General features: G+C 54.0%; 1 protein-coding gene across 4 annotated transcripts; it reads left to right on the top strand.

Moving 5' to 3' along the window:
• Nucleotides 1-722: 722 nt before the first annotated feature.
• On the top strand, nucleotides 723-24,579 carry TRAF1 (TNF receptor associated factor 1). 4 transcript variants are annotated; one of them, XR_006960229.1, is made up of 10 exons: nucleotides 1,422-1,496; nucleotides 4,161-4,410; nucleotides 4,509-4,899; nucleotides 6,742-6,826; nucleotides 15,387-15,452; nucleotides 15,946-16,356; nucleotides 17,870-18,047; nucleotides 19,981-20,129; nucleotides 20,220-20,543; nucleotides 22,346-22,433. XR_006960229.1 is itself a non-coding variant. In XM_047068802.1 (9 exons), the coding sequence occupies exons 3-9, from the start codon at nucleotides 4,760-4,762 to the stop codon at nucleotides 22,562-22,564; spliced, it is 1,248 nt and encodes a 415-aa protein (XP_046924758.1). In that variant the 5' UTR covers nucleotides 723-914; nucleotides 4,161-4,410; nucleotides 4,509-4,759; the 3' UTR covers nucleotides 22,565-24,579. The 4 variants fall into 4 exon arrangements, 3 of the variants coding, with proteins under 3 accessions (XP_046924758.1, XP_046924751.1, XP_046924766.1); XM_047068802.1 differs by lacking the exons at nucleotides 1,422-1,496; nucleotides 20,220-20,543 and adding an exon at nucleotides 723-914 and having other exon boundaries at nucleotides 22,346-24,579; XM_047068795.1 differs by lacking the exon at nucleotides 20,220-20,543 and having other exon boundaries at nucleotides 1,430-1,496; nucleotides 22,346-24,579.
• Nucleotides 24,580-25,265: the final 686 nt, after the last annotated feature.

The following is a 25,265-nucleotide window of genomic DNA, read 5'->3' as shown; positions in this document are numbered from 1 at the left end:
GTCGGGCTCTGGGCTGATGGCTCAGAGCCTGGAGCCTGCTTCCGATTCTGTGTCTCCCTCCTCTCTGCCCCTCCCCCGTTCATGCTCTGTCTCTCTCAGTCCCAAAAATAAATAAAAAAGGTTGAAAAAAAAAATTAAAAAAAATAAAAATAAAAAAATAAATCACAGGAGGGGCGCCTGGGTGGCGCAGTCGGTTAAGCGTCCGACTTCAGCCAGGTCACGATCTCGCGGTCCGTGAGTTCGAGCCCCGCGTCAGGCTCTGGGCTGATGGCTCGGAGCCTGGAGCCTGTTTCCGATTCTGTGTCTCCCTCTCTCTCTGCCCCTCCCCCGTTCATGCTCTGTCTCTCTCTGTCCCAAAAATAAATAAACGTTGAAAAAAAAATTAAAAAAAAAAATACTAAACCCCGGGCGTGGGGGGCGGACCTGGGTGGACACAGGTGCTTAAGCATGAGGCTGATTTCAGCTCGGGTCACGATCCCAGGGTTGGGGAGATGGGTCGCCTCCAGCTCCAGGCTGAGGGTGGGTGCCTGCTTGGGATTTTCTCTCTCTCTCTCTCTCTCTCCCCCTCCCCCGCTCATTCTCCCCCCCAATAAATAAATAAATAAGCAAACAAACATTAAATTTTTTAAAATAAAAACACAGTTAAGTATCAGACTAAAAAAAAAAAAAAAAAGAGAGAGAGACCCTGACACATAAAGAGAACTTACTAGATGCCTCTCCCAGTAACTAAAACCAAAGCAAACCAACCAAGTGGGCAGCCTCACTCCTCCCTCAGCTAACAGTCCTGCAGCTATCAGAGGCGTGATGAAGAAGGAGCCTTCGTCAAATTCATAAAACCGAAGGCCGTTCGTATCTCTTAAAAATTCCACTGAGTTCCGTAACGATTTTGACTGATGCACCCAAACGCACGGCGGGTAAGTGGCCTGGTGTGCGTGCGTACGTAGGGGAAACCAGACTCGGTGCCTTAAAACATCCACTTTGGTCGCGTGCCTTCGGAACCGCTCTGCAGCACCTCTGCGGACCGCTGCGCGCCGAGCAGCCCGCAGCCGCGCGAGCAGCCCGCAGCCGCGCGAGCCCTGGGCCCGGCTCCTGGCGCGAACCCAGGAGAGCCAAGCTTGGGGGTGTTATTGCTGCTCGTCCCGTCCCCACGCGGGATTTCAGGCAAGCCGGAGAGGGGGGCGGGCAGGGGGGCGAGTCCCAGGTGCGCATTCGTTTCCTCCGCGAATGCTTTTCTGAGTGCCGCATTTGTGCCAGGGGAGAAGGGCCGTGGCCGCGTGCCGGCGCCCACGCTGCAGACCCCGCCCCGAGCCTCAGTTTCCCCATCGGGGAGGCGCCCGCCCCGCCCCCGGGGCGGCCGGGGGCGTCGGCGGGGGCCGCGGGGACCTGCCCCGGGCCTTCCCGGCTTCCGCCTCCCGGGCCACGTCCCCGGCGCCCCACCGGAAGCTCCCGCTGGGCCGCGGGGAGGCGACGGCGACGGCCGCGGCGGCGGCGCCGAGGTTGGTTGCACTGCACCCCGCCCCCACCCCAGGCCAACCCGCCCCGGGGCTGCCGGCGGCCCCCGCCCCCGCGCTCCCCGGCCCGGGCCGCCCCGGCTCCCGCTGGCTCGGGCGGGGGACTCCCCAGGCGCAGGCCTCCCGGCGCGGCGCGGCCCGTGACCTGGACGCCGCGGCTGCGGAGCCCGCCCCTGGACTCCTACCCCAGCCCTTCCTGCGGGCAGCGGGGGCAGCCCCGGGGGTTCGCCCCCTCCTCGAAGAGTGGCGGGCGCCGCTCTGCTCTCGGCGCTGGGCACGCACCTGATGTGGCGGTGGCGAGGCGACAGTCACCTGCCCGGGGGCGGGAGGGATGCACGATTGAGGCTGGGGGGCACAGACAGGCAATCCGGCATCGGCCTCATGGAGCAGGGGGCTGCGGGGGACGCTATGGGACCGAAAAGCCGGGCGCCCAACCCCATCCTGGGGCCAGCCCACGGAGACCCAGGGGTCTGGTCAAGGGCGCCGGCAAGGGCAAGTGGACCGCTGGGAGGAGGGGGTGCATGCGGCGCGGAGAGACTCCAACTGTGCAGATCCCGCGGTGGAGCCACGGAGATGGGGCTAGTGGAGGTTCAGAGCAGAAGAGAAAGGGGGCAAGGAGAAGATAAGGAGTGTCCGGAGAAGCGGGGGATGGGAGGTACACGGAGAGGGTGCGAAAGCCAAAGGAAGGAAGGGAATTTGAAAGGAGAAGCCACCAATGGTGTGAGGTGCTGGCCAGAGGGCAGGTTGGATAGCGGGGACAGGCCCCGGGCATTTGGTGACTCCAACACTGAGAATCTTGGGGAGATGGTTCCCGGAGATTGGAGTGAGGAATTCTCCATGGAGCCAGTCTTTTCCAGAAGTTCTGATAAAGTGAGGAGAGAGTGTCGACGCAGAGGAGGACTTTGGGATAAGGGTGAAGAGCAGTTTAAAGCAGACCATGTGGTTAAAGCACAGGCTCTGGGGTCAGGGGTCCCCGCACACTATCTGCGAGATCTTGGACAAGTCACTTAACCAGTTTGTGCCTCAGTTTCTGATCTGTAAAATGGGGATGATGATGATGATGATGATGGACAATGCCTGCCTGTTAAGGATCATGTGAAGATTCGCTGAGACAGTTCAAAGTACTTAACGTGGCCCTAAAATGCTGTACCGATCAGTTTCCACTTTTATTATTGGAACAACTTGGGCATATTTTGATGTTCGTATGGAAGAGCTGGTGGAGAAGGAGGCATTGGAAGACAGAGGGGAGAGAGAAAGGGGACTAGGAGAGAGGGACCCAGAACTTGGATGGGAGATAAGATCCTGTCTATGCCGAAGGAAGGGAAAGAGAGAATTGGTGGGGATGCCGGGAAGTTTGCAGGTTTGGGGTATGTGGTTAAGGGACTGCCTTTCTCTGAAGTAGGCCTCAAGGTCGTTTGCTGAGAGGGCCAGGCCATGGCTGGCCCTGGTGAAGAGGGAGGTCCCAGTTTACACTGCCGTGGTAGGGTACCATGCCCTCTTTGCCAGGAGCCCCAATGTCGTTCCAGCGAAGAGGGGCAGTTGAATTTTTCTGGGGTCAGAGGACAACATCTGACCTGCCTTGCCCACTTACGAGGCTCAAGTAAAGTTGATGGGTGTGAAAACGCTATATAAGCAAAATTTACCATCTTAATTCTGTTCCCTGATCTTGAAGAGCTGGGAGCACAGTGGCCCTGAGTGGAACACCATGCCAAAGCCTTCCAAGCAGTCCCCTTGGGGCATGCACCACGCCAGGTTCCCACCCTTCACCTCATTCTGCCATCACACCAGACGGGGAAGGTGGAAACTATTATCCCCATTTCACAGATGCACAGACTGACATTCAAAGGAGTTAAAGGCCATGTCCCAGGACCCAAAGCTAGTAAATGGAAGACCCAGGATCCCAACTCCCATCTGTCAGACCTCAAAGCCCATGATTTGAAATCACTATGAAAGTTTGCAAAATCCAGCAGGATAGGAAGATGTGGATCTACCATCCAGTAGGTGAGAAAACAGGCTGGGATCTCTGCCCTCCATCCCAGCTCTGTAAGCGCCACCAAGTTGCCTTGTTTTTTGTCCCTCGCGCTTGGGTAAAAGAACACAGATCTTAGAGTCCCACAGACCTGTTGCTGATGCTCCGCTACTGGGGGCTTTGACTTTGGACCAGGCATCTCGTTCCTCTGTGCCTATATGCGGCCAGTGGATTCTCAGCAGGTTGCTCTATGGAGTAGGAAGGAAAATGTTGCCCAGGATGCAGAAGACATACCAGGGACCATAGTTCCTACACAGCCATGGGTCTCTGTCCCACTTGGCCGCTGAGCCCAACTCCTGCGACCTAGTATTTATTTCGAGCTTTGTTCTCCTCAGAGCCAGGACGCGGTAGTGCCTGACCCAAGTATGTGGCCACCTATGACTTCCTGAGTGGGGCATTGCGGGGGGAGGGCCCAGATCATGGTCCCGAGGCCTAATTTCAAAGGAGGGGAGAGCCCTGTGTCATCACCGTGACTGACGAGGAATGCCACGGGCAGGGCCGGGGCATCAGAAGCCTCTCAGCTGCCTCCGGTGGCTTGGCCACCAGCTTCCAGAATCTCAGAGCCCAGAGGGGCCTTGGAGACAACCTGTTACGACTCCTTTTTTTTTTTTTTTTTACAGATGAGGTTAAGAAGACCCACTGTGAGGAAGTGACTGTTACCTGAGACACTCGGGCCAGCGCACAGCTAAAGCGCCTGGAGCTTGCATTTTTGAACCAGCCTCCAGAACCCTGGGGATTTCCACTGGGGCGGTGAGCACCCTCACCGAGAATTCTAGGCTGCTTCAGGGTGCCAGGGAACACCGGCTGTGACCGCGCCACTGAAGTCCCCAGGAGGAGGAGGAGGAGGAAGCCAGCAGGAAGCAGCCCAAGGTTCTCAGAGAGGGGAACTTTTGAGTGTAGTTCCTGAAAATCCGCGGCACGGTTCTTTTTTCTCTCTGACTTGTTTTCTTTTCTCTCTCACTTTAAAGAATGACTGGACACTCCTAAAGCCTTCAGTCACCATCCAGGGGATTTTTTGCACCACAAAGGGTAATTCCTGCCCCATCCCTGCTGTGACTCAGCCGTGACGTTGAACCACACAAGCCAGCAAAAAGATAAAGTTGTCAGACTCCTGCTCACCAGAGAGAACTCACCTCTTCTCTCAGCACAGACTTTACAGGCCCGGTCCCCGCCCCAGAGGAGCGTAGACGGGCCCCCCAGGCCAGCCTGGGACCCCGGGATGGCCTCTGGCTCAGCCAGCAGCCCCCGCCCAGCCCCTGATGAGAACGAGTTTCCCTTTGGGTGGCCCCCCACCGCCTGCCCGGACCCACCAGAGCCCAGGGCCCTCTGCTGTGCTGCCTGTCTCTCTGAGAACGTGAGGTGAGGGGTCGGAGGAGCAAAGGGTGGGTGGGCAGGGAGGGACCCCTGACAGGAGGAGAGGGTGAGAGGAACCGATGGCTTTAGGCGGTGACCACCTGGCCGGGCCTCAGTTTCCACACCCTTTCCATGCAGTCCATGCCACTGGCCCTTCTGACTGGTGGCGGAGAGAGAAGCAGGCACCGAAAGCTGTCCGCACCCCTGCAGAAGGCCACCCGGGGCGGGGGGCTGGGGGGGGGCGGCCTCTGCAGCCAGCGGGGCTACTTTCTGCCTGTGTGGCCTGTGCAAAGTGCCTAACATCTTGAAGCCTCAGCTTCTCCGTCTGTAAAACGCCTGCAAAGCTCTTTTCTGCCTCCCGGGATTGGTACGAGGCCCAACCAACAACGCACGAGCCAGTGTTCTTGTCAGGATGAGCATAAGCTCCCGTAGCAAATGACAAAGTGCCATAAAATACATCTCTTTCCACGATACCACCCGCCTCCTTATACTGTGTGCTGGCCGTGCTTTTAAAGGGGAAGCAGATGTCTATGTTTATACACATCTATATTTATCTATTTCTGTATAATATATTAGATTGTGTATATCCACATATAAATACAGATACATGTATTTACATAGAATATACATTTTACATATGTATCAAGTACATATAATATACATCATACATGCTGTATATAATATGTAAAAACGTGTATATTTGTAGTTACAATATAAATAATTCAGGTGTGACAATATGATCATCGACATCCCATCCGAGGCAACTATTATGCACCTGCTGTGTGCTAAGCACTGTTTCCTTGGCTCTTCCAAGAAGGCAGGAAAGGTGGATACTGTTATTATCCTGTTTTACAGATGGGGACAATGATGCCTAATGGAGAGATTAGGGCAGCCTGTCCCCGGTCAGCTTCCTGGCCAACGTGCTCCCAAACTGCCTTGCGCCAATGTGACCTTTGCTTGGGGCTTTGCCTGGGGAGGCTGTGAGGAGAGGATGTGGCTGTGGAAAAGCCAGATGGGAAATGGGGGGGGGGAGGGCGGGGAGCAAAGCTTGACTGCTTTTACCATCAAGCTGATTTTGGGGGGGTTCATCTCAGGCTTTTTGCAACGGGTCTCTTCTGCCCAGCTCCTGAATCGGTCTGCACTTGGCCAACTCATACGTCCCCGAGGCCTCGTTTTCTTCCCGTGTAAGCTGGGCCTGACCGGTGGCTCTCACTGTGGCTCAGAACCCCTCGGGAGCTTTCTCAAAGCACATAGATCCGTGTGTCATTGCTCTCAGAGTCTGATACCCACTCCTGGTTAGGAAACCCAGGCTGGTTGTTCTCTGAGGCCCCTTCTTATTCTGACTGTGCTCATCCAGAATTACTGAAAGTAAGAGACCCAAAGCCTAATAGAGGAAGCCGGGAAGAGCAAATATAACCACGCTTCCACAAATCCCTACCGGAACCCCTGGGCTCAGGTATATTTTGGAATTCGGGACTTTTTCAGATGTTAGAAAAGGCAGTCAGTGCATTACTATGTAATTCTTCCAGCGGGGACATGTTAATATTTCTGCCGTGAAACAGAAGGGCTTCCACTACGTGGGGTAGGTAAGGGTGATGATAGCCTCCAGTCACCCCAGGGCAGGCGCAGCAGCTAACTGAGCTCACTGCGAACTATGGGAAGGTACCGGGTGCCCAGTACTTTTGAAGTTTGGGAATGGTGGGTCTGGGGCTGTGGACCTGCCTGCACGCTTACTGAAATCAGCTGCGGAACCGGGCACGGCCTGGGCGTTTGCAGCGACAAGGGTGGAGGTTGGTGCCGAGAAGCCATGAATGCTTCACTCAGCAGGCTTTGTTCATGTGTCCCCAGGAATGGCGAGGACCGGATGTGTCCAAAATGCAGAGGGGACGACCCCCAGTCTGTAAGCCCAGGAAGCCTTCTGTCTCAGGAGAAGGTACGTGGCACGGCCTGGAAAGAGTGTTTGTACTTTTTTTTTCCCTTTTGTCGAGGTTGAAGCCATTGGGCAGCGGCCTACAAAGTCTCTGGAAGATACCTGCCCCCTTGTCTGGAGTCTGGACTGCATCAGTTTGTAAGCAGTGGGGGGACTGACATTCACAGTGGCAAAGGGACTTACCCAAAGATACCTCGCCGATCTGTGACAGATTCAGGGCGAGGACACCAGTCTAGACCAGAGGTCTGCAAGCTACGGCCCATGGGCCACATCTAGCTTGCCACCTGTTTTTGTTTGTTTGTTTGTTTGTTTTTTGTGTGTCCCACAAGCTAAGAATGGCTTTTATATTTCAAATGGTTTTTAAGAAGCCAAAGGAATGGCATCTTGGGACACGTGAAAATTTTATGAAATTCAAACTTCTGTGTCCATAAATAAAGTTTTATTGGTTTGCAGCCACTACCTGCTCATTTATTTACCTATTGTGCGTGGCTGCTTTTGCCCTACAACAGTAGAGGTGAGTGGTTGCCACGGAGGCTTCAAAGCGCTAAATATTTGCCATCTGGCCCTTTATGGACAGGTGCATCACTCTTGATCGAGACACTTCTTTCTGCCCCTGTATCCAGGGACAGGGAGAGGCATTCTCAGCTTCTGTCTCAAGTTCCGCTGTGCTTCTAGGAACAAGAAATAGCATTGGACGTGTGAGGGGCCAAAGACACATTCTCAGGCACCGCAGTTTAGAACTCTGTCCCTACCAAGCTGGAAGAACCCTCACCCGGCATGTCTCCAGGGCAGATTCCCGCATGCCGGCCGGATCTGGTCCAGTCCCCCGGTATTTGACAAAGTGATAAGAATAAGGAAATCATAGTGAGTTTGTGGGGTTGTTTTTTTTTTTTTATATATAAAACTAGAATCTTTTCCACTTATAGAATCAACCTTTACCCTGGGATTATGCCCTCCCTGTACATGTCTTTGTACAAATGAAATGAGAGTGATAGTAGATGGCGGGATTTTTGATAAAGTGTTTACTTGGTAAAATTTTAAAAAAAGTGGCAGTCTTTATGTTAATCTTCTGGCTTAAAAAAACAAAACAAAACTTGTATTGGTCCCAAGCTGTAAGAACCATAGCTCTAAATCCACACCCCTGGTCTTACACGTAGGGCCCCAACACCCACTGGGGAGTCTTGGCGTGAAACGCCCTAGTGACCAGGGTCTCACCGTTCGGCCACCCTCTCTGTCTGCGAGACACCTGGCTTCTTTCAGCCCAAGTTCCCTCCTTGTCCTGAAACCACAGCCCAGCGGTCAGGAGCCTGGTGTCCAGGGATGTTGTAGACTCAGCGCGCGGCCAAGATAATGCCCGTGCCTGCTTCTCCATCTGTAAAACGAAGAAGCGAATTTGGCTTCTGCCAAGCCTTTCCAGGACCTGTGATGTCCAGAGTACCTGTGTGGGCGGCTCTCCTTCCCTCCTGTGGAAGCCAGAGGCCGACAAGTCTCCACACCTTCCTCTCCCTTCTCCATCCTGGCCCCCTTCCTGCAGAGAGTTGGAGGAATTTCCTGCCCCCGACCAGAGCTGGTTTTGAGGGCCCCCCCATCCTTTCCTCAGCAGCCCCTCCCCTGCAGGCCCTCAAGGAAATAAGAGTGAGGACCCGATGCATTTTTCTAGAACTGTACACCTTGCAACATGGTATAAGAGCTAATTGGATACACTGAGGCAGGCCTCCCCGTTGGGACGTGTTAGTGAGCTAACCCTGAGACCCCAGCAGACCCCTGGCTCTGCGGGGGACCCCCCACTCCACCCGCAAGGAGGAGGCTGTATGCTACATGCCTTCTGAGGCCCCTGCCTGCTTGAGTGCTCCAGGAAGATCGTTTCCAATTTGGTTTATGTTTGCCTCTTAACAAAATTAATACACACGCCTTGTAAAATCTCGGATAATATAAGTGAGAGAGAGTTTAGATCTCTCCAGAGGCTTTAATTTCTCATCTTTGTGAATCGGACTGAGGGGGAGCCTGACACCCCGTAACCTTTAGTTGTCCCCTTTCCTTCTGTCCCAGCTCCCGAGGAACTTTAGGGGCTCCTGGCGTCCTGCAGGGCACAGTTTGAAGCTTGCCGCCTTAAATCCAGTGAAATGACTCTAATGGTGGAATGATAGGAACCATGACAGGCTTCCAGGTGGGAGCGGGTGCTGCCTGCGTGGGAGGCCTTTGCCTCTTGGGCGCAGGCAACGGCAGACCCCATCCCCACCCCCGCTTCCCCGCCTGAGGAGGTCGGCACTGCACCCCCAGTGGAAAGCTGGGGGCCAGCATGAGCCAGAAGTCTCACACCTGCACAAAGCCACGACTGGAAAGACCAGAGGTTCCTCTGACCCCTCCTGCCCCTGATGGGAACTTTGGGGGACTTTTGACCAAAGCAGCTGATTAGGAGTCAACACTTTGCATATGTGGTCATCCTGAAGTTTGTGCATCTGGGGAAACCTGGGAGATGGGGTGCGGGGTGGCCGGAGCCCGGCCGAGTCCAGCCCAGAGGTGCCCCGCCTTGTGAACACTTTCCATGCCATCTGCTTATCGGCGTGTCCTTGTCTTCTGACTTCATTAGAGTAACATCTGTCCCAGAAATGCTCACGGCCACGGGCTGATCAGCTAACGTAAGACGCAGATATTAAAGGATCACCATTGGCCTAGTTAGAGGCTGCATTCTTGCCTGGAATGACGTTCCTATAGAAGTGACCGTGAAATAGGGGGCAACGCAGTGGCTGGAAAATCACGTTCAATTCTGCCTGCCTGCGACACTGTGAATACGATAGCGTCTCTCACTCTCTTCCCTTGGAGTCGGCTCAGGAAGGCCAAAAGCAAGCTGGCATCTGATGCTGGTGGCTTACAGTAAGCCACGGGCTCGTTACCTCCTGAAACAATCACTTCTACCTCATGGTTCCTCTTTGGACTGAGCCGAAGTCTGTTTCCCTTACGGCCACGAGAGGCAAGTCAGTCATAGGCTTCTGTCCCCCAAAGCAGGCCTGCATCTGTGAGAAGACACTGACCGTGTCCCTCTGGAGTCTGTCCCCAGTCTCTATGCGTTTGAGGTAACTCTTTCTCCCATTTCTCGGTGTCCCTTGATGTGTGATGCCTGGAAATGAACCCCTGCACCCTTACACTTCTAAACTTGATAGTTACATCTGTAACCTTGTCAACCCCATGACATCCTGTGTCATGGGTGATGGTAATATTCCTATTTTACCTAGATTTTAGGTAATATATTGAGGCTCAGTGAGAAGACGTGCCTGAGCCAAAGTCATACAACAAGGGGGGGGGAAGGCAAACCTAGGCCGATGGCATCTTCTCTTGGGGGATCACCCCAAGTGTTTTATGCAGGTTTAAATAACACAGTTGGCCCTAAGTACTGGAATCCACCAAGTGCTGTGGAAAAACAGGAATAGGCAAGGCTGCTTTCTACTAGGAGACTCAGGGAGGGCTTCCTGGAGGAAGTGGTGAGCTGAGCAGAAGGTCCCAAAGAGGAAACTGGCTCGGGTACAGAGGAGGGCAGGAACTGGCAGGTAGACAAACACTGACCCGGCCCGCCCTGTCGCCATAAAGTGCCTATCTCTCAGCTGACACCAGAGCAAGACCTGAGCCAGCCTCTGGGTCTGATGCAACAGTGTGGTCAGTGCCTGGCCCGCCGCAGGCCCTGTGTTCTGTGCAGTGGCTTCACAGAGGCCCTTCTTCTGCTCTGGAACTCTCTTAATGCTCTCACATTCTCGGAAGCCCACAGGCCCCCAAGTGGGGGGGCCTCTGGATGACCCCATCACAAAGGGCCTGGGTAAGCAGGGTGGCTGGGAACACCACACGCCCCCAGACTTCTCGGATACAGACAGAAGGACAAGTGTTCCCTCAGGGCTGGGGTTTTGTTTTCTGTTTCTGTTTCCTCTTCAGAGAAAATTCCACTGCGAATTTTATTTTTAGCAGTTTGCAGGCGGTGAGGCCACTCACACAGGGGCCGCTCATGGCACCAGACATATACCAGGCTTGGCCCAGGACGGATGCCCCGTTCTTCCTCTGCAACCCCAGCCTGATTCCCTCTCCTGCCCCTCAGTCCCCAGCCTTCAGGTGAGGCCACCCTTTGGTGAGAGGAGGGACCCTGGTCATGGACTCCAGGCCCCTGGCTTATACCTCGTCTTTGCCCTGAACTTGCGTCACCCCCTGCAAATCACTGGTCGTCCCTGAGCTTCAGAGTCCCTGCTTGGACGACAAGCAGAACCTCAAAGCCCCAACCTCCTCCTCATGATGCCGTGAGATCCGATGGGGCGGGCGCTCACACAGGTGCCCGGAAGGCAGCAAACCCTTGCAAGGTCCTGGAACTACGGGACAGGAGACCCAGACCCAGCCTGGTGTGACCTCAGACGCGCCATGACTCAGTTTCCCCATCTGTATGAAGATGAAGCTGCTGGCACCCTGCCTGCCTCCAGAGATCACTGCAGGGATCCCACGAGCTAACACGCAAGAGTGCTTTGGTGCAGTTTCAAGACGAATACGCCGAGGATGTTCCTCGCCTCCCCGAGGAAATCGAACGGCAAAATAGGGCTTTACAGGATTAGTTATTAAGAGTTCGAGAGGTGATAAGTAAGTGAGAAGCGTGTATGTGACAGCAACGGGAGAAAGGAAAAAAACGTCCTAAGGGCAATGCTTAATCCATAGGAATAAAAATACAAATAATATAATACCACTGCTACTAATGGGGGCTAACATTTATCGAACACTCTGATGGGCAGAATGGTATCCACAGATGTCGACATCCTAACTCCCGGAATCTGGGACTGCGTCATCTTACATGGCTGGATTGGTCTGCTCAGCCTGCCGTGACGAAACACCACAGACCACGTTGGCAGAAACAATAGAAATTTGTTTTCTCATGGTTCTGGAGGCAAGAAGCTGAAAACGGGGTGGGTTTCACCTGAGGCCTCTCTCCCTGGCTTTGTCGATGTTGTTTTCTTCCAGCATCTTCAAATTGCCCGCCCTTGGTGCCCAAACTTTCTCTTGTTACGAGGACGGCAGTCCTATTGGATTAGGGGCCGATCTAATGCCCTCATGTTGACCTCTGTAGAGACCCTGTCTCCAAACACAGTCATGTTCTGGAGGTTAGGACTTCAACGGATGAATTGGCGGGGTCAGGGGAGGGCGGTGGGGTGGGGGGTGGGGGGAACACAATTCCGCCCATAACAGCGGCAAAAGGGACTTTGCAGGTGTGATTAGATTAAGGATTGAATTGAAATGGAGAGACTACCCTGGATCGTCTAGGTGGCTTCAGGGTCATCACAAGGGTCCTCATAAGAGGAGGGCAGAAGAGTCAGAGTTAGAGAGTTTGGCAGCTGTTGTGCTGCGGACTTTGAAGGTGGAGGAAGAGACCGTGAGCTGAGGGATGCAGGCTGTGGCTGGAAGAAGCAAGGGAACGGATTCTCCTCCTAGAGCTTCCGGAAGGAACTCAGTCCTGCCGATACCTTGAGGTTAAGGCTTCCGATCTCCAGAACTGTCAAGAGAATAAATTTGTGTTGTTTTAAGCCGTTGCGCGTGTGGTATTTTGTCACAGCAGCAGCAAGTAACTGATACCACCGCTTGTAAGCATCAGCTCATGTAATCCTCACAACTCCATGAGGCGGTTGGGGAGCGTACTATGATCATCCCCGTTTTGCGGATGAGGAAACTGGGGCAGGGAGCGGTTAATGACTCTCCCAGGGCTGAGCAGCCAGTGTGTGAGGTGACTGAAATGGGCTTTGCACCCCCACGGGCTGACCCCAGAGCCCGCTAACCCGTGTGGCAGTCCAAGGAGCGAGAGGCGGACTGTGGCGGGCCTGTGGACAGCCTGGCTGGCCACCTAGGCCTCGGAAGGCCTCCCCCTGTCAGCCACGGGAGGCCGATCACAGGCCACGCCCATCCGCACATCCTGATACATCCAGAAGGTGCTTTCCATGCCGCAGCGCGCTTTGCCTGCACAGACCACACCAGCAAGGTGCAGCGACCAAAAGAACACGTGCTCCTCCACCTGCGGGTGATGTCTGAAATTCCACCCTTAGTTTTGTCACTTTTGCTTCGGTATCCCTTCTGTGACTCACTTCAGACTTAGGGGGCGAGAGCTTACCCCTGGTCCGTACCTTCACTCTGGAACCAGGTCCACTTCTAGCCTCAGGCACTCCATTGTGGCCAAGTGTTGAAAGCTACCTGCTGGGAGAGGCCCTGTCGCCACAGGCTGGGTCTCTGCCAAAGCTGCCCTCTGCCCCCGCCCCGGTGAAACATCTGTGTTCCATTCCTTGCCGGGAACAAGTTGTGCTTGGAGCCCCGGGGCAGGCGGTGAAGGGGAGGGCGGCCCTTTGCTGAGCTGTGTTCTGTGCCCCACACCAAGTATACTCAGTAAACCCACAGCTCTTGTTTATTTTACTCTTAAAGAATAATAACTAGTGTGGCCTTGTATTTGCTTAGCCTAAAAGACCTCTCCTTTCCCCCCGCTTTTCTCCGTATCTCCCTTCATTTTGCCGCATAACATTATTCTTTTTTAAAAACAAACAAAGCTCTTGGAAAAACCAAGGTATTACTTCTACGCAATAAAACTCACTCAAGTGAATTTCGCTCGAGTTTGACGAATGCCAAGCAATGTATACATCGTGTGACCATTACAGCAAAGGTGGCGAATGTTTCCACGCCTGAAAAAGCTTCCTCGTGCCCCCCGGCTAGTCAGTCTCCCCAGCTGCGGCCCCAGGCAGCCACTGAATCCACTTTCTGTCACTAGCGTTTATTTTTTTCTAGAATCTCCTAAGAATGGAATCATAGTATGTAGTCTTTTCTTGTAGTGTTTGACTTCTTTCACTTAGCGTAATGCTCTGGGGGTTCTTCGGTGTCATTGCACGTATCGGCAGTTCAGTTCATCTGATGGCTAGGGAATGTTCCAGTGTGTGGGCACAGCACACTTTGTGTATCCATTCACCCCTTGATGGATGTTTGGATTGCTTCCAGTTTGGGGCCATAATGGAGAAAGCTACTCTGAACATTCACACACACAGGGATGTGTGTTTCAGGTTCTCTTGGGTAAATTCCTAGGAATGCAATGTGTGGGTTGTGCAATAACTTTATAAGCGTGCTTTATAAGAAAGTTGCTTTTTAAGTACCATTTGACTGTATGATATACTTGCATCAATTTTTCCAAAGTTGGGTGTACCATTTTTCACTCCCAAGTTCCTCCACATCCGCACCAAAAACTGATATTGTCGTTCTTTTTTAATGTTGGCCATCTAGTGAGTAGATCGTGGTAGTTCACTGTAGCATTTCGTTATAATTCGCATTTCTGGGATGATGAGTGATGTTGAGCATATTTCCATAGGTTAGTTAGTTCCTTTTCCAATGTATCTATTCATTATTTTGCCCATTTTGTTAGGTTGCTTGTCTTGTTTATTGAATTGTGAGAGCTCTTTATATATTCTGGATGTATCCCTTTATAGAATATCTATCTAGGGATAGATATTATCCCTTTATAGTTAATATGTTTTGGAAAATTTTTTCTGCCAAGCTCCCATGAGTTTGTTATTTTTTTCTAATGTTTATTTATTATTGAGAGAGAGAGAGAGAGCACAAGCAGGGGAGAGGCAGAGCGAGAGGGAGACCCAGAATCCCAAGCAGGCTCCAGGCTCTGAGCTGTCAGCACGAAGCCCGATGCGGGGCTCAAACTCACAAACCGTGAGATCATGACCTGAGCTGAAGTCGGACGCTTAACCGACTGAGCCACCCAGGCACCCCCTCCCATGGGTTTATTCTTGATAAGAGATGGTGATATTGTGTGGAAAGAGCTCTGTGGCTCTGCTGCTCCATAGCTGTTCCTTCCTGGGCAGACTCTTTCCCCTCTATGAGCCTCAGTTTCTTCATCAGTAAAACGGGAACCAAAAAAACTATTCTGCCTTCCTCACAGTGTTGTTAGGGGCCCTGATCAGAATCATGATCATGAAAGCATTTTGTAAACTCCTCAGGTGCATAAGTTGGTTAACAGTGTTGTCAAGTTGCTGTCGCATCCTGTCTGCGTCCCTCCCCTCAGGGCACACATTATCTGTAAGGGACAGCAGTGCAGAGCAGACATGCCTCAGTCAGTCAAGGATGGATTGCCAAGGAGGGGTGCATTTGGGAGCAGAGGCCCCCTGGGCTTCAGGAGGAGGGAGGTGCTCAGTCATGCAGCCCAGCATCCTCCCAGTGTCTCCCCTGGGACAATGCTGGGAGCACAGCGGTGACAGACCCCCAGACCCTTGGGGCCGACCAAAGAGCGAATGACGACTGTAAGGCTGGGTGGAACATGCCCCAGTGCAAGAAGTAGCAGCACTGCCCAGGATCATGACAGAGGCCTTGACCCTGTTGTGAAGGACAGTCCTGCAAGGGCTGATGCTCGAAGGAGGGCAAAGAGTCATCCAGGCAGAAGGAACAGCCTGTGCAAAGTCATGTGAGCCAGCCCAGCTCATGCCCTGACAGATCCCAGTGCTTTGCAGGGAGCCGCAGTGGTGGCCACTGGGACACACGTGACACCTAATGACCTGGTTATTGTTTCCAGGATCACCCCGAGGTGGCTGAGGCTGAAGTTGGGTGCCCCTTTGCTGGTGTTGGCTGCTCCTACAAGGTAAGCATCTGGGTGTGAGAAAGGAGACCTGCCCACTTCAGCCCCTCCCAGATTTTCCCACGACATCAAGCTACTCCTCTGGATGTCCCTTACATTAATGACTTCCCCGAGCAACAAATCCCACTAGTGAATCATCCCCATACTCAGGAAAGTTCTTAATGCCTCACCTGGGCCCCGTAGCATCGCTAAAATACACCCCCTCCCCCACCCCCCACCCCCCCCGGCCTCTCTCCGTGGTCCTGAATTATCACTGCACTCAAGGGCAGGGCAGAATTGTTGCTCTAGAGGCTGGGGTGCACATGGCTCAGCCTGGGCGTGTCTGATGCCAGGATCCTCATCCAAATCCCTCTTGCTACACACACAGTGTCTTCCCTTGTGCTGGGTGAATGGATCTGACTTTCCTTGGCAGCCGTTGGGTGGCAGGTGTCTCCCCTGGTCCCTGGTTCTCCTCAGCCTTCTCTGTTTTCACTGACCAGCCCCGCTCTCTCGACAGGGGAGCCCAAAGCTCATGCAGGAGCATGAGGTCACCTCCCAGACCACCCACCTAAACCTGCTGTTGGCGTTCGTGAAACAGTGGAAGGCCCAGCTGGGCTCTGGCCTGGGCTCTGGGCCCCTGGCCCTGGAGCAGAATCTGTCAGACCTGCAGCTACAGGCGGCCGTGGAGGTGGCTGGGGACCTGGAAGTTGACTGCTACCGGGCACCCTGCTCTGAGAGCCAGGATGAGCTGGCCCTGCAGCACTTAATGAAAGAGAAGCTCCTGGCTGAGCTAGAGGAGAAGTTGCGTGTGTTTGAGAACATCGTCGCTGTCCTCAACAAGGAGGTGGAGGCTTCCCACCTGGCGTTAGCAGCCTCCATCCACCAGAGCCAGCTCGACCGTGAGCACATCCTGAGCTTGGAGCAAAGGGTGAGCATGGGAGGCAAGCTTACCTTCAAGGCTGGCTCGGGGGTCCCCTTTGCCCCATCTTGTCTCCAGAACAGCGGACCAGCCGCCTTCCTTCTAAGCATTCTCCGCGCGCAGAGCAATCACCCCTGCCCATCAGAAATATCTCTCCCGTGCTCAGGAAGAGCACTGAGTCTCAAGTTGTAGTCCAGGGCAAACTCCTCCATCCAGTATGCTTCATTTCCTTTGCCTGAACTTCTTCCGTGATAGGATAGTCCCTTCCCAAGCATCTCATTCCACTGGTAGACATTGTTCACTATGAGAAAGTTCTTCCTTATGCTAAACTAAAATCAGCCTCTCTGTGTCTCCCCTGCGTTGTTCAGGGCCCACAAAACAAATCTGCCTTCTCGTCCCCATAGAAGCCCTTCAGATATAGTGTTTCCTTCTTGAAGCTAAACACTTCTGGTGTGTTCACACCTTCATCAAAGCACATTGCTTCATGCTGTCCTCATATGCTCTGTCTCAGTCTCTAGAGAATTCCCCACACTCAGAGGGTGGTCCCAGACCAACTCCAGATAATTCACCTATCTGATAGTTCTTGGTTGAGCAGGACTATGCCCTCCTTTGTTCCAGAGCTTATACTTCTCTTGATGTAACCAGTCACCATGCTAATGTTGTTTTTTGTTGTTGGGTTTTGTTTTTGGGGGTTTTTTTGGGGGGGGGTGGAGGGGTGATGGTCCAGCAATACTATATCATTGTCTCAAGTTGAGTTAGACCTGGATTTTAGTTTCAGCTCTACCATTAACTTGCTGGGTAGGTCTGAGTAAGTCGTTTCCCCTCTCAAGATTTTAGCTTTCCCATCAGTAAAATCAGGGATTCAATTTCCTTAAAGGATACTCACTTCCATTCCTACCTTCCCTACCCGAGCATACCCAAGAATAAATCTGTATTTTTTTCAAATGTCAACGGGCGAACCCACCAGAAAAGCAAGACACTGGGTTCAAGTGACCGAGTAAAACCTCTCTTCATGTAACTCTTGCCCCAGTTAGAAGGAGGGCTCTCCGAGGGCAGCAACCATGGCTTCAGTTCATCAACAGCCTTCCTGGCTCTATTCTTACATGCCAGGAACTTTGCAAGGCCTGGACACAGAGAGAAAAATGCGCATGGGCCCAGCCTTCGTTAGGAGAAATCATCTATCTGGTAGGAAGGGCAGAAAGATGCATCTTATAAAACCTGCTGTAAGGGCTCTGTAGAACACAGACGAGAGAGAGAGACCAGCTGAGCGAGGGCAGTGGTTGGAGGCTTCCCAGAAGAAAGGCTGTGTGTGCCAGATGCCTGATGGGTAAATAGAGGTGGCCGGTGGAGAAGAAAGGCAGGGGGATTCCAGCCGGGAGGGACAGCATGAACAGAAACAGATACTTGAGGGAGGCACGGTCAGGAAGGCATACTTTCAACAGATCTGTCTCTCTATCCTATCATCCCCTCCCCATCCCCAAGCTGCGTTCTGGTGTCCCTGGCTGAATGGGCTTCCCCACAGGTGGTGGAGTTGCAGCAGACCCTGGCCCAGAAAGACCAGGCCCTGGGCAAGCTGGAGCAGAGCCTCCGCCTCATGGAGGAGGCCTCCTTCGACGGCACCTTCCTGTGGAAGATCACCAATGTCACCAGGCGCTGCCACGAGTCGGCCTGTGGCCGGACCGTCAGCCTCTTCTCTCCAGGTACCGGCTCCCCCCCGGGGCACAGACCAGCAGGGGGAGGCAGGCTCTCCTGGACCCAGGAAACAAGCAGGGACAGCAGCCCAACTCTGTGACTGCCATGCTGTGACCGCTGAGGCCACACTGGGACCGTGGAGGAGGCAGGCTCCCCGCCCAGCCACATGGAGCTCGGGCTGTTTGAACCGGGCACGCCTTCTGCCTCCCTGAGATCAGTCACATTCTGCAAATAGGAGTAAGATTGTTGTCTACTTATGTGGCTATGGGCTACGAGAGAGTGCTGGAGCCAGAGCTCGAGGAAATGAGAGGGGTGCAGAGGATGCTTTCCACAGGGGCATCCCGCAGGCCCCTGCCGTCAGAGAGCCAGTGGCCTGAAGTCAGGCCAGAGGAGAGTTCAGTAAAACGTGCCTTCATAGGTTGTGGGTAGCGGGTGAGTGAGTGCTTTGTAAACCGGGCCACTTCGCATTCATTTCTGGGGCCCCTGGGCCTGGCTGGTTACTCAGTAGACTTTTCTCTGAATTAACCGGTGTCCGTTTCTGTAACAATGTGTATATTTGTGCACAAAGTTCTGGACCTATGTGCTTTTCCCGACTCCTAACACACATGCGTCTAAGTAAGGGGGTGGATGGTTAGGAGGATTTCTGCAAGTTACAATCTTATTATGGGTTTTTTTTTTTTTTAAGTTTTTAATGTTTATTTGTGAGAGAGACACAGAGACAGAGCGCCAGCAGGGGAGGGGCGGAGAGAGAGGGAGACGCAGAATCCAAAGCAGGCTCCAGGCTCTGAGCTGTCAGCATAGAGCCTGACATGGGGCTGGAACTCATGAACCACCAGACCATGACCTGAGCCGAAGTCAGACACTTAACGGACCAAGCCACCACGGTGCCCCTCTGCAAATTACAATCTTAACAGCCTCTCACGTTTGCCCCAGCTTCATACCTTCCCTGTTCCTCAGCTCCTCTGCACCCGCGAACAACAGGGCTGGGAGGAAGAGAGGCATTGGCCTTTGCTCCACAGCACAGAGCAGGGCTGGCTCCCAAAGCTGGGCCCCTTTCCTCAGGGGCAGCCCCCTTCATGGGGTGGCCTCACCTCCTCCACGTAGGCCTTTTTTCCTCACTTCTTTCCAAAGGGGGGGAAAAAGCAAGCAGTGTCTCTGGCTTCCTGTTTTACCAAAATGTAAGGGGACAGATGAGTCAGCCTGTCAGTCTGTCCCTCCTCCACCTCTTTCTGCCTGCCCCCGCCCACCATCTTCCATCAGCCCCTCCCAGAGGGGCCCTCGTGGTGACAGCCACTGGCACCCACGCTTGGATGGCCCCTTCGGCCACCCACGGAGAGAGCCCACAGGCCCCTCTGCGTAATCACCAGGGGATGATGATTCATCCCTCAGGGGCCTTCGCCGAGGTGGCGGGCAGAACTGTGAGCTGCCCCAGTCTCCCCCAGCTTCTAGGGGACCCCCACCACTTGGCCTAGGGCAGCAGAAAGAGGTCAGTGTTGTGGGGTAGGAGCCCTGGCCCCTAGTCCTGGCTCTGCCCCGGGCACACTGTGAGACCAGGGCCAGCCCACTTGCCCTTGCTGGGCTTGGTTTCCCCATTGCAAAATGCAGGTTAGTTAAATCAAAAGTGTGGTCCGGGGGCCAACAGCATCACCATGCCCCGTCAGAGATGCACATTCTCAGTCCTCGCCCGGCACTAGTGCATCAAAGTCCAGGCCCGGCAATCTGTGGTCTGACGGCGGGTTAACAGCCACTGAGCTAGATGATCTCCAAGAGCCTGGTTCTCCTTGATGCCCTGAAATGGAGAAGAGCGCTGGGTTCCAGCCCCAGACGGCTTAGTCGTAAGCCGCTGACCTTGGGCATGCCTAGCACAGGTCCCAGATTCCTCCTCTGCAGGTGCAATGCCCTCCAGCTACCCCTGTGCTGACTCTGGCTTCCACATTTCAGCTTTCTACACTGCCAAGTACGGCTACAAGCTGTGTCTGCGGCTCTACCTGAACGGGGACGGGACGGGGAAGAGGACCCACCTGTCTCTCTTCATTGTGGTCATGAGAGGGGAGTATGATGCTCTGTTGCCCTGGCCTTTTCGGAACAAGGTACGGGCTGGGGGTGGGTGGGGGTGACCGGGCGGGGTGGGGAAGCCTGTGCCCTGGTCCTCTCTGCATTTCAACTTCACCTTTTATAAGAGAAGAGCCGGAGTTCACGTCTGGTATCCATGGCTATCATGAGGGACTAAAATGCCTGGACCAGCTCCCCGGGATGGCACGCAGAAATGAAATTCACATGCTGGGGTGAATAAGGAGAACTTCCTGGTGGAGGTGCTGGGGGGCTAGCCTGAACTGGCAGCATTTTCAGAGAAAAGGGAAGGAGGCAGTTAACCGCTGCGCACCTCTCAGAATGGCCGCAATCCAAAACACTGACAACACCAAATGCTGGCAAGGACTTGGAACAGCCAGAACCCTCATTCGTTGCTGGCAGGATTGCAAAATGGGGCACAGCCACTTTGGAAGGTAGTTTGAAAGTTTCTTACAAAATTAAACATACTCTTACCATATGATCCAGAAACCACACTCCTTGGTATTTGCCCAAACGAGTTGAAAGCTTTTGTTTTCAAAAGCCTGCACACAGATGGCCCTAGCAGCTTCGTTCATAATTGCCAAAACTTGGGAGTAGCCAAGATGTCCTTCCGTAGGTGAGTGGATAATATTATCCGTGCTAAAAAGACATGAGCCACCAGGCCATCGAAAGACGGAGAGGGCCCTTAAATGCAAATCACTGAGTGAAAGAAACCAGTCTGAAAGGGTCTCTACGGACTGGTTCCAGCCATATGACATTCTGGAAAAGGCAAAACTATGGAGACAGTGAAAATATCAGTAGTTGCCAGGGGTTGGGGGCAGGGGGGAGGGGGGCGACGAAGAGGCAGAACACAGATATTTTTAGGGCAGTGAAACTATTCTGTGTACTATTATTCCGGGTGCATGTTATTGTACATCTGTCCAAACCCAGAGGATGAACGCACGGCACCAGGGGTGAACCCGGAGGTCAGTTGGGGACTTTGGGTGATTATGATGTGTCAGTTTAGGTGCGTCAGCAAATGGACCACCCTGGGGTGGGTGCTGGGGGGGAGGGGAGGCTGGGTAGGAGCAGAGGGTACGGAGAGATCTCTACATTTTCCATTCGCCTTGGCGCTGCACCACAAACTGCTCTAAAAAATAAAGCCTATTAAAAGTATTTAGAAGGAGGATGGGAGCAGGGAGGTGGGGGAAGGCTGGGCACTCCCTGCAGGCAAACAGCAGTGGCAAGGAGGCAGGGTAAGGAAGGGGTGGGGTCGAGCATACAGACCTCAGCTAGGGTGGAGGGAGACAGACGGAAGACAGGTGGGGCAGGGGTGGGGACGCCACAGCGGTCTGGGTATGAGTCAGTCAGCAGGTCGTGGTTCCCATGCCTGTCAGGCAGAGTTTTAAAATACCAACGGCTAGTCTCACTACTGTAAATGGTGAGGCCTGAGCATCAGGGTTTTTAAAGCTTTCCCAGGGCTCTCTAAAGTGCAGCCAGCGGCACCTGGGTGGCTCGGTCGGTTAAGCGTCCGACTCTTGGTGTTGGGTCAGGTCACGATCTCCCAGTTGGTGAGTTCCAGCCCCGCATCGGGCTCCACACTAACATCAAGGAGCCTGCTTGGGATTCTCTCTGCACCCCTCCCCCGCGCCCCTCCCCCCCCCCCCCCCCCCCGCCAAATAAATAAATCCACGTTTTAAAATAAAGTGCTGCCAATTCGAGAGCCACTATGGTAGGCATGTGTTTCAGTGACATGTGCCGGAGAAGGGGGTGTGTGTCACACGTAGATCATTGGCTTCTGAGGGGCCGCGTATCTGTGCATCCCAGAAACTCCATTCACATTTCAGGGCATTGACTAACAGCCCCTCTGCAGAAGGCCTGTGTGTTCTTGCCCCCAGCCTTGCCCCAGAAGATTCCAGGCGTAGTTGATGGATCAAACAGTTCCCAGCAGGAAGGGGCGCTGGAGGCCATGGAGTCTGGCCTCCTCGTCGGTGCTTGGTCCCGCCTTTAGCACCCGACCAAGGTTGACCACAGCTCTGAATTCCCTCCCTTCTGATCCCTACTCATGGGGCAAGCCTTGAAGACTGCCCAGAGACCAGATGCTTCCATTAACCGGGTCTTGCCGCATGCCAGGTGTGGTCCCCACATTGCGTCTTTGGCTGCCAGTCTGCCTGAGCTCAGGGGCAGAGGGGCTGTACGGGTGTCCCTCGGTGCTGCCGCCCAGGGCCTGACCTCCCACCTGCCCCCTGCCGCACAGGTCACCTTCATGCTTCTCGACCAGAACAACCGCGAGCACGCCATCGACGCCTTCCGGCCCGACCTGAGCTCGGCATCCTTCCAGCGGCCGCAGAGTGAGACCAACGTGGCCAGTGGCTGCCCACTCTTCTTCCCCCTCAGCAGGCTGCAGTCACCCAGGCATGCCTACGTCAAGGATGACACCATGTTCCTCAAGTGCATCGTGGAGACAAGCGCTTAGGGCGGGTAGGGACTGTGTGAACCACACCTGACTCCCGAGCGAGCACCACTGGGGGTTTAGTAAGATGACTGAGGTCCTGCCCTTGGCGCCCAAGGTCCCAGGGCACGATGTTGGGCCGGGCTGGCGGGATCTCAGCGGGCCTGCCAGACTGACCGTGGCTGGCCATCAGCTTAGGTGGCGGGGCCTTGGGCTGGGACCACAGGGGCAAAGGGTCCAGGAGACGGCAGCCGGGTCGTTCGTTGCCCTCTGCACGGAGCACACAACCCTGCAGGCCTGGGAGCCACTCCAGCCCTGAAGGTTGAGGCGGACTGTGACCAAGGGAGGGAGGGACTACGGACCAGGCCTGGGGCATGGATGGTGAGCGTAGGGAGGAGCGCCCGAGCAAAGAAATTCTCAGACAGGAAGATCTCTGCCCAGGGCGGGAAGGCATCAAGTTGGGGCTTGGATTTAAAGACCTTCAAGTTCCTTCCAGCCCAGAAAGTCTTCAGTTTTGGGCCTCTGGCCCAGAAGAGACCTAGGACTTGAAGGGGTTCTGGAAACGTTCAGGAACCTCATGCCCACCAGGCTTCTGACTCTCCTTCAGTACCACCAGGTGGGCCGGGCTGCCCCGCACAGCACCTGCCATGCCGGGCCTGGCATCTCCGTTCCCCACTGTGCGGGGGCCCGCGTAGGTCCTGAGCCCCGTGCCCGCCAGCAGGACTCCCCTGCACCTCCTCCAGGTGAAAGCTCCCAGGATCAGCCGGAAGAAATGTGGAGAAGGAGGGGGGCCCAGACTCTCTGCTCTCCTTCCCTTGGAGGCCCCACCACCTTCGCACTTTCCTGCATCTCGTGTCACCTAATTAAGCAAGGTATTCACTTCTCTCAGTTGACTGATCAGGGCCTCTGAGCCACTGAGCAGAGGCTGTCCTTTTCAATATGTGTAAAACCAAAGAAAGAAATTTTTGTACATTTCTGTTGAGGTTTCCATGAAGTGCATATCCAACCTGGGCCCAAACCAGGTACCCCACAGCGCCTGAGACTCTTTATTTGAAAATGGGGGGCAGCGCCCTCGCTGGCCCTGCCCCGCACACGGGGTTTCACGAGGCCCAAATACAGCAAGGAAGCACTCATGCTTTGTATGTTCGACAGCACCTTGCGTGAACATGCCAGGCTTCCTTCTCTTGCCCCCTCGGCGGACAGCTGATCGGTAGTGGAGACTTCCCTGCTTCCCCTGGACAAGTGGAAGCAACAAGTAGAGGTCTGGCCCAGCAAGTTCTGGGGACTCCTGCCTCAGCACCTGTGTCCTGGCGAATGACATCTTCGTCCCTCCCCCCTGGGTGCTGAGCTGACGGGATTGAGGGCAAGCTGCTTCTAAAGACAACTGCTGTTCTTGCCTTTGCTCACACATTTCTGATGGGAAGAGACACATCCTCGCTTCTTACAGCGTGAGCGGCAGCCACTGTTTCAGCAAAGCCTCACTGAGCCCCGCCTGTCCTCCCCTCGCCAGACACTGGGGAGGAGGGGTTAAGATGTGCGCCCTACCCTCGAGAGACTCTGAGTTCAGTGGGGGGAGCAGGTACATAAGTAGATCTTTGAAACTGATGTGGAAGAGTAGCTCAGAGAAGGCCCAGGATCCCAGGTCCATTGGGTGAAGCAGGAAGGGAGGGCTTCATGGAAGAAGTGACATTGAAACTCAGCCTTAAAGTATTTTGAGATGCAGAGGATAGGAGTGTCGGGGAGGGGGAAGACACCAAGGTGGGAGGCAGTTTTGGCTGCAGGGAGGGAAGGTGTGCGAGGCAGAAGCACGGAGGGGAAGGGAGGGGAAGGCTGTAGCACCCAAGGCAGCAAGGCAGTCCCAGCTGTCTGAAAGCAGCACCAGGAAGGGGGGGGGGGGGGGGAGGTTCTCAGATCGCCCGCAGGTGATCCTTTGGGCTGTTAACAGCAGGATGAGACGATGATTTAAAACATTCAACAGGGCGCCTGGGTGGCTCAGTCAGTTAAGCGTCCGACTTCGGCTCAGGTCATGATCTCACGGTTCGTGGGTTCGAGCCCTGCGTCGGGCTCTGTGTTGACAGCTCAGGGCCTGGAGCCTGCTTCAGATTCTTGCCTTCCTCTCTCTCTCTGCCCCTGCCCTACTTATGCTCTCTCTCTCTCTCTCTCTAAAATAAATAAATATTTTAAAAAATTGAAATATTTGACAACTGATGCAGGGCAAGCAGTGGTAAAACCAAAGGACAACTAATAAGTCCAAACAGACAATTGTTGAAAATAACCAGAGTAGGCTTACCATGCATACTAAATTATTCATCAGAGATTAATCCCCTTCATCTCTGTTGAAGAATATAAAATGTTTCAGATACAAAATGTTTCAGATAATTAAAAAAAGAAGGAGAATTTCCCACATTAGAAAGAGGCAAGAGGGGCGCCTGGGTGGCTCAGTCAGTTAAGCGTCCGACTTCGGCTCAGGTCATGATCTCACAGTTCATGGGTTGGAGCCCCGCGTCGGACTCTGTGCTGACAGCTCAGAGCCTGGAGCCTGCTTCAGATTCTGTCTCTCTCTCTCTCTCTCTCTCTCTCTCTCTTTCAAAATTAAAAAAAAAAAAAAAAACATTTAAAAAATAAGATAAAACATTCACCCATGTGGTTTCCAGCAAAGCCCTGAGATTAGTGCCCTGTCACCTCACTTGTACCCTCACCTCTCCTCTCTCAGGTGATTCCAGGG

The sequence above is a fragment of the Lynx rufus genome, unplaced genomic scaffold, assembly GCF_022079265.1.
Source record: "Lynx rufus isolate CCGP_SWC_20201006 ecotype Redwood Valley unplaced genomic scaffold, mLynRuf1.p SCAF_10, whole genome shotgun sequence".
NCBI lineage: Eukaryota > Metazoa > Chordata > Mammalia > Carnivora > Felidae > Lynx > Lynx rufus.
This window is presented reverse-complemented; position numbering and strand designations above follow the sequence as displayed.

Bases quoted from the DNA above. Each gene is read 5' to 3' on its own strand.
- TRAF1 (XM_047068802.1), top strand. From the start codon at position 4,760: ATGGCCTCTGGCTCAGCCAGCAGCCCCCGCCCAGCCCCTGATGAGAAC. The intron at 15,453-15,945 runs GTAAGCATCTGG...CTCTCTCGACAG, and splicing joins GTGTTGGCTGCTCCTACAAG to GGGAGCCCAAAGCTCATGCA. The intron at 16,357-17,869 runs GTGAGCATGGGA...GCTTCCCCACAG, and splicing joins TCCTGAGCTTGGAGCAAAGG to GTGGTGGAGTTGCAGCAGAC.